This window comes from Notolepis coatsorum (genome assembly GCF_963971535.1).
Source record: "Notolepis coatsorum genome assembly, chromosome: 17".
NCBI classification, from domain to species: Eukaryota; Metazoa; Chordata; class Actinopteri; order Aulopiformes; family Paralepididae; genus Notolepis; species Notolepis coatsorum.
In genome coordinates, this window is record NC_140181.1 from 81,083,454 (window position 1) to 81,099,225 (window position 15,772).

At 43.7% G+C, this 15,772-nt stretch overlaps 1 protein-coding gene across 1 annotated transcript; it reads left to right on the forward strand.

The window, feature by feature from the left end:
* Window positions 1-13,608: 13,608 nt before the first annotated feature.
* Window positions 13,609-15,721, forward strand: LOC311244529 (potassium voltage-gated channel subfamily A member 3). Its single transcript, XM_084334084.1, is given in 2 exon segments — window positions 13,609-14,484; window positions 14,486-15,721. Coding segments are annotated over 2 exon segments (1,581 nt in total). The 5' UTR covers window positions 13,609-13,795; the 3' UTR covers window positions 15,378-15,721.
* The last annotated feature ends 51 nt before the right edge of the window (window positions 15,722-15,772 follow it).

Sequence of the window (15,772 nt, forward strand, 5' to 3'; positions counted from 1 at the left end):
ATTAGTACACTGCATAGTATTGTGTATTGTATATTATATGGTAACTCAGAACATTGTACATATGTCTATACCGAACACTGACCTCATTTTCTTCTTCTAAATTCATGCTATATTATGTTATTATGTTATTTGATACTATCTTGTCTAGCACAGTCTCTGGAGCGTAACAGTAAGAAGCATTTTGTATGAAAGTATCCTGTACTTCTGTATGACAACTATTAAAGAACTTGAACTTGAAGAGAGAGAGAGACAGAGAGAGAGAGAGAGAGAGAGTGCGCTTCACGGGCTCATCTCTCTCCTCGCGCCACCAATCGCTCGCGCGGCGTCACATTAAATGCAGTTCGATGTCAACCAAAACGCCAAGCAGCGTTTTGTGTGACACCAAGTCAGCGGCGCGGAGTCTGCTCTGTGTACAGTCTGCTCGACTATGGGAGCGCCTTTAGGGGGATGGAGTGCAGCTGGGCTAGGTGGCATGAAGTTAAGTGATGCTGGACGTATAAGGGTAAATGGAGGGGTGGATGGAGAAGGAGAGGATGAGGAGGAGTGTGTAGTGGATGGAGAGGGGGATGAAGAGGAGCGTGTGGAGAACGTGAGGGGAAAAGGAGGGGGAGTGAAGTATGCCCGTGCTGTGATTATGACAGAAAGGGTTAACAATAATGTTTCCATTTCACAGTAGAGTATTGCTTTGTGCCGACAGAAATGTGTTGTGAACCATTTCCACAGTTAATACTTTGGAACAAAATAAACATTACATTACAAGAAAGGGGGATTTTGCCAGGTTGTGTGCTGCCACACATAGATGTGGGAGGTGAGTTGGATTTAAACACATAAACAGCATGTAAAAGATTAAAGTTGTTAAATGTGTTAATGGAACATGCCAACATTTTGGGAAATTAGCTTACAGTCTTCTCCAGAGAGAGACAAGAAGATAGATACCAGTTTCCTCTCTGTGCGTTCAGTAGAAAGCTATGCCAAGCCATTCATGTTAGCCTAGCTTAGCACAATGAATGGAAGCGAACATGGCCGGTTAGCCTTCGGGAGAGGTGTTAGTTGGACAATGCCTAGGCTAACCGGCCATGTCCGCTTCCATTCATTGTGCTAAGCTAGGCTAACGTGCAGCCAGATAGCTTTCTACTGAACGCACAGAGAGGAAACTGGTATCTATCTTCTTGTCTCTCTCTGGAGAAGACGATAAGCTAATTTCCCCAAATGTTGGCGTGTTCTTGCTCTTTTATAAATGTTTCTATTATTTCATTCCAAAAAAACTATTTACTAATCTACTGAGCTACTCACCTGCTCGGGTGTCAAGTAATGTATGACTTGACCAATGATAGACCTGTGACACTAGCACTAGTAAAAAGGCAATAGAGCCTTTTGGTAATGGTATGACCATTACCCATTTTATTATGTTGTAATTCTAATGGTCTGACAGGAGCTTCCAAGTTACATTAGGTAACTCGTGTTTGCAGTCGTGCTGAAAAGACACATGTCATAAACATTATGGACCTTGATGCAAAAGCAGATATTTGTCACCCAGGGAATCAACACTAAGGGCTAGATTACACACACACTGGGGCTGAGTACACACACACTCAATACACACAATTGTTGAGGGGATGCATACCAGAGAAAGACTTTCGTCTTGTTTACACCAGGGTCCCCCATTTTCAATTAATAATGAATTGTAAGTAGGGTGCAACTAGCACCATGCAATCCATTCTTTGTGGATCTAGCCCTAATTGTTTTTGTTTAAGATATACATGTTTTGACATATCACACGAGGGAATTGAACTCACAACCTTTGCATTGTAGGCTAAGTGTTGTGGCTTCCACCTCGTCACCTCCTGTGGAGACTAATCAGGCGCAATGTGGAACAGCTGGACGCGTCCTGAGACAGAGGCACCTGCTGCATAAAAGACCTGACAACTCATCTCTCTCAGCGCTTGATCGTATGACCATTGTGGTTAGTGTAACTAAACGTATCTTCAAGTCTTAGCATATGTTTCTCTCATGTTTTGATTATTCCCGTTCTCCGTTGTTTGCTTTTTCCTGTGTTTCGTGCTTGGACTAACGCTCATTGTCTTCGCCTCTCTCCCCATCAAGGAACCGTACCTCCACCCCGGAATTCCCCGCATTGCTACCCCGTTCATTTCCCACTCATTCTTGCTCCCCTGGACTGTTTAGTACACACAGATGTAAACAACAGTCTCTAACATTTACATTTAACACCACATGAGTTTTTGCACGATATACACATGCACCCATACACATACTGTAATTGAAACACACACATCTCATTCACATGGACCGTGGGCACACACACACACTTCCCCCACTTAGGCCCTGTTAGTTTAGTACGTTTGATTATTTATTCTACTTGTCTTTATTTATTAAAGTATCATTATTGTATTACGTCTGTCTCCTGTGTCTGTCTGTCCTGGGTTTCTGCCACACTTGACTCTCTTTATTATTAGCATAACACTAAGACTAATATTATGCCGTTGCATCAAAGGGGTGTGTGGTGGTCGGCTACAGAAGACAACAGAGCAGATCTTAGACATGGATAATTTGTTTGTACATACAATATCTTGGAAACAATATAAACATGTCTCTCTTTTCTTCTTTAAAGGTAAAAACCATGTATAACATCACACTTTTTCACGATATAGCTGTTCTTAAAAACTACTCAAAGACTCAAAATCATCTACCTGCTTCCATGATTGGTTTTTGGAGTGAATTTTCTAAATGTTTTCTTTTAAGATCTTTTTTAAGGGCATTTTTTCCTCATTATAGTGAAAATAATCGTAGGGAGAGAGAGAAGTTGTAGTATAATTTTACTGGTAAATTATACATATTCTTAAATAAGTATTACCTCCCAAATTTGGAATTCAGGAGGAAGCCATTTAGAGAAAATCCTCCAGTGACCTTAAACAGCTAAATCAATATAGGGGACAAATTGTCCCAGGTCATGCGAGCCAGGATGTCTCCACAGAAACCAATTTTGCATACAGACACCTCAGTGAGCTTAAAAGCAACATACAACAGAAGGAACCAAGGGATATGATTCACCCCCGAAGACGCAAACAATGATTCGGCCCATGACGGTGTTAACATTCAAATCACATGTATATGTGATAAACATCTGTATCAACACAGTGTTGTGTGAGCAGCTAGGCTGCTCTTGAAAATCACTTAAAATATAATCATGAAATAAAGCTTCTGGTTGAATCAAGCCTTTTAAAAAAGTAATTTAAAGCATTACATCTTCAAAGTATTATGTGGGATAAAGTATATATCTTTTAAGAATAACTCATTCTGTAACTAATGCAAGTAATCAGAAAATTCTGTGAGTAGCTGTAAAGGGAAGACCAAGGTATTTGCATAAAAGCAGGCTCATCGGCTGTTTCTCTCAGAGGTGTGAAAAACTCAAACTTCTGCTGGGAACCAGACCACAGGAGGAGGAAGGAGATAATGTTTAGTGATTAGGACACATTAGAAATGTATTTTTCTTAGAGGTGGGCATAGATACAAAAAAATTAATCTAGATTAATCTATCTGCAATCCTGGATTTAATCTAGATTCAAATGGCTCAAAAAAAGAAAAAAAAGTCTGCCGAAGGCATTTAAAATATGTGTGTTCTACCCAAATAATGACCAGAAGTAAGTCCTTACTTTTTCTTTCCTCCTTATGTTTCTCAGGCCAGGTTGCATTACACCATGAGCCCATCTCCCGTTTCCAAAATGCATTACAGACTGTTTGAAAAAGCTGTTTTGCTATGATAATTGGTAATGAAATATCAAAATAATGTTCAATAAGATGTACTTGTGTTTAATAAATTGTTTTATTCAGAAGTTAACACAAATAAATAATATTACCAGTACAGAACAGTACAGTATCTAGCACACTCTCAGGAGCAAAACAGAAAGAAGCATTTCAAACTTGAACTACTCAATCAGTCCAATCTCTATTTCTCCTTCTTCCACCAGTCACTCAGGCAGACCAGCTTGTTTTATGTAGCGGTGTCTACTTATAGTGCCTTTAATATTTTTCCCATTGGGTGCCAGACAGGGCCAAACCCTGCCAATGCAAATCAAATTACCTTTTTAATTGGTTAATTAGGCCTATAGCTCCGGCATAAGACTGTACCACATAAAAGTAGACAAATAATTTAATTAATAGTAGGCCTAGACTACTGAGCAAGCTAAATCAGGGGCGTAGCTGGGGGGGGTATCTTAGGATGATTCCAAGGGCCCAGCACTGGAAGGGGGCCCAAAAAAAAAAAAAAAAAATTTTTTTTTTTTTTTTTTACTAGACATCACTCAGGTGTATTATTGATGCTCTCATTGATACTATGTTTGTTAAGTGTGTGTGTGTGTGTGTGTGTGTGTGTGTGTGTGTGTGTGTGTGTGTGTGTGTGTGTGTGTGTGTGTGTGTGTGTGTGTGTGTGTGTGTGTGTGTGTGTGTGTGTGTGTGTGTGTGTGTGTGTGTGTGTGTGTGTGTGTGTGTGTGTGTGTGTGTGTGTGAGATATATAGAGAGAGAGGGGGGGCTTTGGTAGACTATTGCATTGCATTGAAGATGAACGCAATGCGACATCCTTTACTAGGCTCACCCACCAACAGTGCAGGTGCTGAACTGCTGATCCGAATGTATAGGTAAAAACCATATTATGTGTTTTAATCAATAAAAAAATGGCAAAAAAAAATTCGCTAACGCGCGCTCGCATTCACTGGGGGCCTACAAATACATTCGTTCATGGGGCCCAGAATCTGGAGCTACACCCCTGAGCTAAATCATAGGTTAGTTTGCTAAAATGTAATAATCAATTACCTTTTCATAAATTCAAAAACCACTCAAGAGTCATGCTCAATTCAAAATCAAAATGTCCATGTATTGGATTCAATTCAAATCATAAGCAAACATTTCATAAAACAAACAATTAATTTTCAGTCCAGCATGTGTGTTAAACTCCCATAAACCAGTCAGGTCACTCAATTCAGTTCAGTCTGTGGGGCAGCGGTAGCCTAAAGGTTAGAGAAGCAGGTTTATGACCGGAAGGTTGCCGGTTCGATCCCTGGGACTGGCAGGAACACCAACCGCTGAAGTGCCCATGAGCAAGGCACTTAACCCCCAACTGCTCCAGTGGAGTTGCTCAGTGGCCAATGGTGTCAACTGTGGTTGTACTGGGCAGCTCCCAGGTGTGAATGGAACTGTGTGAATGTGAAGCAGGGCGTTCCTGAAAAAGAGCATCTGTGCTCAGCGAACCTACCCTGGGTAAAGGTAAAAATTATATATTAAAAAAAATATATATATATTTTTTTATATAGATTAATGGCGTCAATTATATTATCGCGCGATACTAGTCTCGCGTTAACGCAGCATGTTAACGCCGTTAACGGCCCAGCTAAAAAGATTCTATATTCAATTTAAACCAGATTAAACTACAATTATCACTGAAAGGATGTGTTTAACCTGGGAAACATTTTGATAGTAAATTTGGAGTGGTTTATAGCCAAATGTACAGGATTAAGGGAGGTCAAGTGATTTTACTAAAGTGCAAAACTATTGTGTAAACTAATTAAGTTTGAGTATCAATGGTAACTGGTTGAATTAGTATAATTTAAGATAATTATTTAGAAAAGCTCTGTTTTAAAGAAATCTAGGTAAATAAGTTTAATGAATAAGTCAAATAAGGTAATATAGATCTTGATACTCTGAACGGGAAATAACTCATTTGCAAGAAGTCAGGAGCGCCTGTCTGGACATCCCATTTTTAACAAGAGTATACTGCTGGTCTGACAACAACGCGGGTACCTAGTACCTTTATCCGATACAACAAAGTAATGACCTGCAACAAAGATAGAGAGGCACATTCAAACACACCATGTTCTGAGTACATGGCCAGCACCTTAACCTGGTGAGCTACCAGGAAGATTATTACCACCTTTGATGACCATGTAGCAAACCCAGCCACTTTCAAGTGTCGGTCCCAAGCCCGGGAAAAATGGGGATGGTTGTGTTAGAAAGAGCATCTAGCGTAAAACCAAACTGATGATGCGGATCAAAAATCTGATTCCCATACCGGATCGGTCGAGGCCCGGGTCACCAACGACCGCCCCTGGCACTGCTGGCCAGCAGGGTGCCGGAGGAAATTGGGCTACTGGTGGTAAAAAGAGAAGAAGAGGGGGAGAACATGTCCGGATGAGGAGGCAGAAGAGGATGGGGAGGAGTGTGGAGGTGAGGGTTGGAACTTTGAACGTTGGCACCATGTCTAGCAAAGGGAGTAGTTGATATGATGGAGAGAAGAAGGATAGATATACTGTGTGTGCAGGAGACCAGGTGGAAGGGAAGTAAGGCCAGATGCATGGGGAAAGGGTACAAACTGCTCTACTATGGGGTGGATGGGAGAACAAACAGGGTAGGGGTAATCCTAAAGGAGGAGTACGCCAGTAGTGTCGTAGAGGTGAGGAGAGTATCAGACAGAGTGATGGCTCTGAAGCTAGTGAGGGAAGGGCTAATGCTGAATGTTATCAGCGCGTATGCCCCCCAGGGGGGGTGCGAGATGGAAGAGAAAGAAGAATTCTGGAGCATGTTAGATGAAGTGGTGGAGAGTGTGCCTGTGGGGGAGAGAGTAGTGATTGGAGCGGACTTCAACGGGCATGTAGGGGAGGGAAACAAAGGGAGGAAGTGATGGGCAGGCACGGCGCCAAAGAGAGAAATGCGGAAGGTCAGATGGTGGTAGACTTTGCAAAAAGGATGGGTATGGTGGTAGTGAACACATACTTCAGGAAGAGAGAGGAGCACAGGATTATATATAAAAGCGGGGGAAGGTGCACACAGGTGGACTATGTCCTATGCAGAAAGGGTCATCTGAAAGAGGTCAGGGACTGCAAGGTGATAGCAGGTGAGAGTGTAGCTAGGCACACCGCATGGTGGCCTGTAGGATGACTGTGGAGGCCAAAAGGAAGAAGGAGGGAAGGTAGAGCCAAAGATTAAATGGTGGAAGTTAAACAGAGAGGAATGTTGTGTGGAGTTTAAGGAGAAGATAAGACAGGCGCTGGGTGGTAGGAAAGAGCTGCCGGTTGGTTGGGCAGCCTCAGCAGATGTGGTGACGGAGACCGCTAAAATGGTATTTGGCGTGTCTTCAGGACGAAGGAAGGAAGATAAGGAGACCTGGTGGTGGAGTGAGGAAGTGCAGGAAAGTATACAGAGGAAGAGGTTGGCAAAGAAGCAGTGGGACAGACTGAGTGATGAAGAGAGTAGACAAGCATACATGGAGAGAGGGCGGGAGGTGAAGAGAGAGGTGGCAAAGGCGAAGGAAATAGCATTCAGCGAGCTGTATGAGAGGTTGGACACCAAGGAAGGAGAAAAGGACCTATATAGGCTGGCTAGGCAGAGGAACCAGGCAGGGAAGGATATACTGTACAGCAGGTCAGAGTGATAAAGGATAAGGAGGGCAAGGTGGTGACCAGCCAGCTGACAGTGTCGTGAGAAGGTGGAAGGAGTACTTTGAAGAGCTGATGAATGAAGAAAATGAGAGAGAGAGGAGGACGGACAGTGTGGAGGCAGTGAACCAGGAAGTGCAACAGATCAGTAAGGAGGAAGTGAGGGCAGCTTTGAAGAGGATGAAGAGTGGGAAGGCGGTCGGCCCAGATGACATACCAGCGGAGGCCTGGAGATGCCTAGGAGAGATGGCAGTTGTTTTTCTAGCAAGATTGTTTAACAACATCTTGGAAAATTATAAAATTCTAGACGAGTGAAGGCAAAGTGCTAGTGCCAATTTTTAAGAGTAAGGGAGACGCACAGAGTTGCAGCAACTACAGGGGAATAAACAGTGGCGGCCGGTGGGTGCTTCGCCACTAGGGGCGCTATACCAAACATTTTGCAAACATGTACAGTACCACGCAACAGACTCATGGCAAGACGTGAGCGATTCGACTCACGCTCACGGCAATGAATCGGCTCTTATGAACGAGTTGCTCAGCTGTTACTACAACAACACACAACCAGTCAAATAAAGTATAGTCTAGACTCTAATTCACAACTTGAAACACAATATATAAATAGAAAAGTTAGAAACAAAACTCGCCCCGTCTCCAAACACAGGCAGATCTCTCCCTCTCTCCTTCTCTCTCTCACACACAGCGCGACGTGGAATCGATTCGTTACACAATCAGACCTATTATATACAAAGAATAACTTCAGTATGAGTACAGGGCTGTACACATATTTTGCATATTGTTAAACGAGCCAAGGCTAGCTATTAAACTATCGATATGAATCGAAAATCTGGGACCCTGATGTAAACAAGACAAACGTCTTTCTCTGGTCTGCATCCCCTTAACAATTGTGTGTATTGAGCCGTACTGTATTGTACCCATTCTGCAATCTAGATTAGATTAGATTAGATTAGATTAGATTAGATTAGATTAGATTAGATTAGATTAGATTAGATTAGATTAGATTAGATTAGATTAGATTAGATTAGATTAGATTAAAATGTATTGTCATTATACAGCACAAGTATAGTACAACAAAAAGAGGTTTGGCATCCAACCAGAGTACAAATATAGCAATAAAGTGCTACAGCAATATACAATGTACAGATGTCATTGGACCAAAGGACTTCTATCGAAGTTGTGTCCACCTATAAATACTTTTAATTGATGACAACCTTTCTTTTAAGTCCCATATTGACCACCTTTTTAAGAAATCAAAGTTAAAGTTATGGCTTTTTTTTTTTTTTAATATATATAAGTTGTGTTGCTGCCACCTTCTTGCCTGTTTTAGATTATGGTTATGTTCTGTACAAGGATGCATCTGCACACTCTCTTCACTTGTTAGACCCTGTCTACCATGGGGCGTTGAGATTCATTACTGGTTGTAAGCCCCTACACATCATTGTACCCTCCTCTACTCACTTCTAGGTTGGTTTTCTCTACACTTAGGACTCTCCACTGGTACTGCTTCATCTATAGATCTCTCCTCTGTCTGTTCCCCTCTTACCTAGCATCCCTCATGGTGCAGAAACTGAGTCGTTTTGGCTTGCAGTCACAGGATTTTTAACTCTCTCTGTACCACTTGCCCGCACAGAACTCGGAAAAACAGCCATTTCCTATTCTGCCCCATCTACGTGGAACTTATTGCAAAAGGAACTGAGGCTCCCGAACCTAATTCCCATTGGGGGTTTTAAACTTCTTATACGCAATATTGAGAGGGCATCCAAGGGGGCCTCTTGTGGGGGGGGGGGGGGGGGGGGGGTTCTTGTTCTTGCTCTTAATTTAATCTAGATTTTAGACTCTTGTAGATTTTCTTTTTCTGTACGACAAGTCATCAGGAAGGGCACAACTCTATCAGCTGAGTAACAATGTCCATAAAAGTGTTGAGTGCTACAGTGTAGGTTAGTTTATTAGGACAAGTGCATGACAGTAAGGTTAGTTAGGGTTAGATTTCTTTTTTAGACTTTTTTAGACTTTTTTTTTGTATCTATCTATTCCAATATATTTTAAAGGTATTTACTAAATGTTGTGTATGAATTGCAGCTGGGGAGACGAGAGGGACCCAGAGACGACTCGTGCACATAGCCCATCATTTCTTGCTATGCCACTGCTGTTGACCGTGAAGGCGCCATATGGCTTATTTCTTATAACATCTTCAAGGTGAATTTCTAGGCTATACCCCTTCAGTTTTTCAACAGGACTTTTGGGGATCTGTTATTGGCACAAAATAAGACTAAGCCCTTTGTCTTCGTGGTGAGAAATATAAAGTTAATTACTTCCCCTATTTCTGCATCCATGTGCTATAGTGTTGAATGAATGGAAGCGGACAGTGACGGGTAGCCTAGACATTGTCCAACTAACACCTCTCTCGATGGCTACTGTCACTGTCCGCTAACATCCATTGTGCTAAGCTATGCTAACATGCAGCCAGATAGCCTTCTACTGAACGCACAGAGAGGAAACTGGTATCTATCTTCTTGTCATCAGGGGGGACCCTGATGTAAACAAGACAAACGTCTTTCTCTGGTCTGCATCCCCTTAACAATTGTGTGTATTGAGCCGTACTGTATTGTACCCATTCTGCAATCTGTTAAATAAAGTTTTCATTCATTCATTCATTCACTCATTCAGTCTCTCTCTGGAGAAGACGGTAAGATAATTTCCCCAAATGTTGGCGTGTTCCTTTAAGCTTGGTACAAGATAAGAGTACAAGCAAGCTTTGTTTATAAATGTTTGTTTTTCATAAAGGAGAGTGGGCAGTTCACTGCCCTTGTTTTTCTGTATTGAAATGGTAGCAAGGCTGAGAGGAAGATATACAAGGGGAGACAGGAGAGAGGCTTACGACCGGTTGTGATACTAGTCCAGCAGGAGTATATGAGTAGTTTCCGAGGCAGGGAACTTGTCCACCACAGTTAATTTCTCTGTTTACCAATGGTTTACTTTAGTCATTGATGTTGTGATTGCTTCATTTGTCAACTCACATTACTATGTTTTGAATTTAAACTGTTAAATTCTCCCAGGTTACAGTATATCTATGTATGCCAGGTGAATCAATGGATGCTGACGACTAGATGCTAAGAATTGAAGGCTAAGTGGATAAGTGGTCATATCTCCTCATTTTGCAGCTGGTTTATCAACATTACAGGCTGCACACTAATTCAACCTTGTTGAAGTGGAGGCTGCTTCCACCCTGGGAGGCACTCCATAAGGAACATGTTTATGTCTGTTCAAAGCAGTGTTTGAATTCTGTAGTATAATGGTATAACTAAACTGTTTATAAAGAGAAATGACTACTGGTACTTTAGAGAAAGTATCACTTCACTGTGGTTCAAATATATTTCTCTCTATATGTATATATATATTTTTTCTCTGATTATTAAAAGAATAATAATATTGCCCACCTTGTATTTTCCTTATGTATGCATACATATACCTTGTATTGTATAGTTTTTATAGGTAGAATTAGAATATACGTGTATTATGTTTAGTTTATAGTTTAGTTCACAGTTTAATTGATAGTTTATTTAGTTTATTTAGTTTATAGTTATAGTGAAAGTTGTATAGATGGAATATACGTTGTGTATTATGTTTACAAATCTACTACGGTTGAGTAGCCGGGAAAAACAAGCATCTCACGTTTTTCTGAATGTAGGCTATAGACATTTAGAAACGCTGTGACAATAAAATACTCTGAAATCCGAATGAACATATCCAATCCATAGTCCAGTATTCTTCATTATAGCTTAATTTGAAGGGAAAACATTTACTTTTATTTAGTTTTGAAAACATTCTGATTAAATTAAAGGTTTATAAACATTGCGTGTGTTTAATGTGCAATTGTTGTACACATTGGGGATCATGTAATGAATTAGACCTGCTTTATTTAGTATCACAACAGATAAATAAAGTGTCTTAGCACATATGTAGGAAATTGCAAGTTCCATTGTAATGAAGTCCACATAGAGTACCTTGTACCTTGCTGTTTAAACAACAAGTGTTGCTTAGCAAATGTTCAATATTGTTGCAATAATTTGTCAAATGACAGTTTAACCAAGTAAATATACATTTCACTGCACTGTACTAGCAACTCAAGTCCACAGTAAAGAACTGTGAAATGTTTCACATCGATGGCCAAAGAGCAAAACCTCTTATCTGCATACACACAATTGGGGGAAAACCTATCTGCACTTTGCGGGGCACTAATCCCTGGTCGGTATTGTTAACACATGATATACTGTAGTAATATAGTCCAAAAACAGTGTATTGTATTGGGTATCCTTAAAAATAACATTCCGCAAGAAAATAAATTCATGAGGTTTTGCTCCTCGGCCATCGGCATGAATGTCCAGTGATTACACATGCTATTGATTGCGATAACAAATCACAGTATGTTGCCAGTAATGAACTGTGAATCTCATTCGCCAATCAGTTGATGCTTTTCATTTCACAGGAAAGTGTTGTAATATGCACAGTAATTTCTTGTGAACCATATGTGTACATTCTAAACAACGATTTCTGTGTTTCCCTGGTAAGTTTTAGTTTGCATGAAATAACTGAATTCCTGTATAAGCGTATATGGAAGCTTTGTCACATTTATTTTCTAACAAAACATCTCCCCTGCATGGTCGGCCGGAAGCAGCGTGTTGTCAATTAAATTTAAACCGATGGAAAGCGTATTGGAACGCGATATCGTCCAGGAAATGTTCAGCACCATGGACAGCGACCACAGAACACTACTATTCTATGCCTCGGGACACACATTTTGGTCAGGTATTTTGACATGATGAGGATAGGCTATTTGATATGCAACACATCTAACACACATAATAAACGTCGGTAAAATAAATATGCCTATTAGAGCACAGCTGCTAATCTGTGAGTAGAAAACAGGCATGATTCAGGTAGAAAAGGCAGGGAGTAATAGATATACATATCTCTCTCTGATACCTGAGTGATTAACTGAGTGATTCCATGCTGTGCGCACACACACAATACATAATAGATGTTTAAACAACACGCTTTCCTCTCTCTCTCTCTCTCTCTCTCTCTCTCTCTCTCTCTCTCTCTCTCTCTCTCTCTCTTTCTCTCTCTCTCTCTCTCTCTCTCTCTCTCTCTCTCTCTCTCTCTCTTCTCTCTCTCTCTCTCTCTCTCTCTCTCTCTCTCTCTCTTTCTCTCTCTCTCTCTCTCTCTCTCTCTCTCTCTCTCTCTCTCTCTCTCTCTCTCTCTCTCTCTCTCTCTCTCTCTCTCTCTCTCTCTCTCTCTCTCTCTCTCTCTCTCTCTCTCTCTCTCTCTCTCTCTGTTGCTCCACATCGCCCCGCCCCCACCTCTCCAACCCCTATGTCTGCTTCTCATCACTTTCGCATGTGGTCCAGTCGCGCTCCTGGGAAGGAGGCATCAATTAGCCATCTCATTTCAGAAAGCTTTATATATCGTTATTACATCATTCCTCGTTAGCTTATATAATAAAAAATATTAAAAAAATGAATGTCCCATGTTAACAAAGAGCGGTGATTGTTACTTTTTCCAAACCAACACAGCTCCACTTGACTATCACAACTTATTATCGTTGCGTTACCCTTGCCGTCTCAAATGATGTGGGCTGTCCCTCGAATGTGTCGTTTGAAAAACAGTCTGTGCTATAAATGTAATCACTTTAAATAGCATATTATGCACACTGACCTTGAAACATGTGTAGTAGCCGGCTAGACTGAATACTTTCACTTACGGGCGCGCGTGTCTGTCTGTCTGTCTGTCTGTCTGTCTGTCTGTCTGTCTGTCTGTCTGTCTGTCTGGTGTGTGTGTGTGTGTGTGTGTGGCGCAAGATAGATGGAGAGAGAGAGAGAGAGAGAGAGAGAGAGAGAGAGAGTGAGAGAGAGAGAGAGAGAGAGAGGAGAGAGAGAGAGAGAGAGAGAGAGAGACGGGGAGAGGCAGAGAGAAAAAGAAAGAAAGCGAGAGGGGTGGGCACGCCCAAAGGGTGGTGTTCAGTGACGCCCCGTGTCTGTGGCTTCTTGTGTGTCTCGGTGCGCTCTTGGATTGGCAGGAGAAACGGAAAGGTATATAGCGCGCCAGTACGCCAATGGGCGGGTGGAACGCCTGTTTATAAACCAAGCTCTTTCACCGTGGGCGGGAACACCAAGTGTAGAGACTGAGCGCGCGGGGGACAGAGAGAGAGAAAGAGAGAGAGAGAGACGGTGGATGAGAGGTTGTGGCGGTGGCAGGCGGCAGCTGTGGTTGACCGGGGCTCGCGGAGGGGGCGCGGCTGCTGCCCCTGTATGCGTCTCCATCCCGTCGCGCGCGCATGGACGACCACCTCAGCCTCCTCCAATCCCCCCCGCCGAGCGCAACCAAGACCCGGTGCGGCGACACCCTGGTGAACCAGGGCTACAGCGAGACGGAGACCGGCGTGATGACGGTGGTGGCGTGCAGTGACAACATGCTGGAGGAGTCGGCGGCCCTCACGGGCCACTCTCTGGACCGCTACGAACCGGACCACGAGTGCAGCTGCGAGCGGGTGGTCATCAACATCTCCGGCTTGCGCTTCGAGACTCAGCTCAAGACTCTCTCCCAGTTCCCGGAGACCCTGCTGGGGGACCCCAAGAAGAGGATGAGGTACTTTGACCCTCTCAGGAACGAGTACTTCTTCGACCGGAACCGGCCGAGCTTTGACGCCATCCTCTACTATTACCAGTCAGGTGGGCGCATTAGGAGACCCGTTAACGTGCCCATTGACATTTTCTCTGAGGAGATCCGCTTTTACGAGCTGGGCGAGGAGGCCATGGAGAAGTTCAGGGAGGACGAGGGCTTCATAAAGGAGGAGGAGCGGCCTCTGCCAGAGAACGAGTTTCAGAAACAGGTGTGGCTGCTCTTTGAATACCCGGAGAGCTCGGGTCCCGCGCGTGGCATAGCCATAGTGTCCGTCCTGGTCATTCTCATTTCCATCGTCATCTTCTGCCTCGAGACCTTACCGGAGTTCAGGGACGATAAGGACCCCCATCGCCGTTGAGCCCATGGTAAATGGCACGCTCCCCTATGTCACCAGTCCTTTCTCGGACCCGTTCTTTGTCGTGGAGACGCTGTGTATCATCTGGTTTTCCTTCGAGCTGCTCGTGCGTTTCTTCGCGTGCCCGAGCAAGGCCGTGTTCTCTAAAAACATCATGAACATCATTGACATTGTGGCCATCATCCCGTATTTCATCACCTTGGGCACAGAGCTGGCCGAGAGACAGGGGAACGGACAGCAGGCCATGTCTCTGGCCATCCTGCGCGTCATCAGGCTCGTCCGGGTGTTCCGCATCTTCAAACTCTCCCGCCACTCCAAAGGACTCCAGATCCTGGGACAGACCCTGAAGGCCAGCATGCGCGAGTTGGGTCTGCTCATCTTCTTCCTGTTCATCGGAGTCATCCTCTTCTCCAGCGCCGTGTACTTCGCCGAGGCCGACGACCCCGACTCCGGCTTCAGCAGCATCCCCGACGCGTTCTGGTGGGCCGTGGTCACCATGACAACCGTGGGCTACGGGGACATGCACCCCGTGACCATCGGGGGGAAGATCGTGGGGTCCCTGTGCGCCATCGCTGGCGTGCTGACCATCGCCCTGCCCGTGCCCGTCATCGTCTCCAACTTCAACTACTTCTACCACAGAGAGACGGAGGGCGAGGAGCAGGCGCAGTACTTGCACGTCGGCAGCTGTCAGCCTCTGGCAGACGACACGGAGGAGCTGAGGAAGACTCGCTCCTCTTCCTCGCTGAGCAAGAGCGAGTACATGGTTATAGAGGAGCATGGCGTCAACAGCGCCTTAAAACAGCAAGACTTTTTGTCAACAACGCAAGACAACTCGGAGAACAGCGTGAACATTAGCAAAAAGATATTCACCGATGTGTAGTTTTATAATAATAAAGAACGGTGGGCCTGAACACATGTGGAGGGAGGAGTGTGACATGATGCAACACGTACGCCGCTGGCTCCATGTGCGCGCCAGCGTGTGTAAGCAGCGGTAGACGGAGTGAGAGAGAGAGAGAGAGAGAGAGAGAGAGAGAGAGAGAGAGAGAGAGAGGAGAGAGAGAGAGAGAGAGATACCCCTGTTCGTTCGGAAACCGCGCGCTGCCTTGTGTTCCATTCAAAGAATCACATTTGATCGTTTTCGGTGATTCTGAAATTCATAATTTTCCGCGCTCGGGGAGAAAGCTCTTCCAAAGCCACGGGTATTATTAGGCTGCCTGTCTCTCCCCGGGTGATTGTTCTGCCCTAGTCCTCTGCTCTGAATGAATTATTTACCTG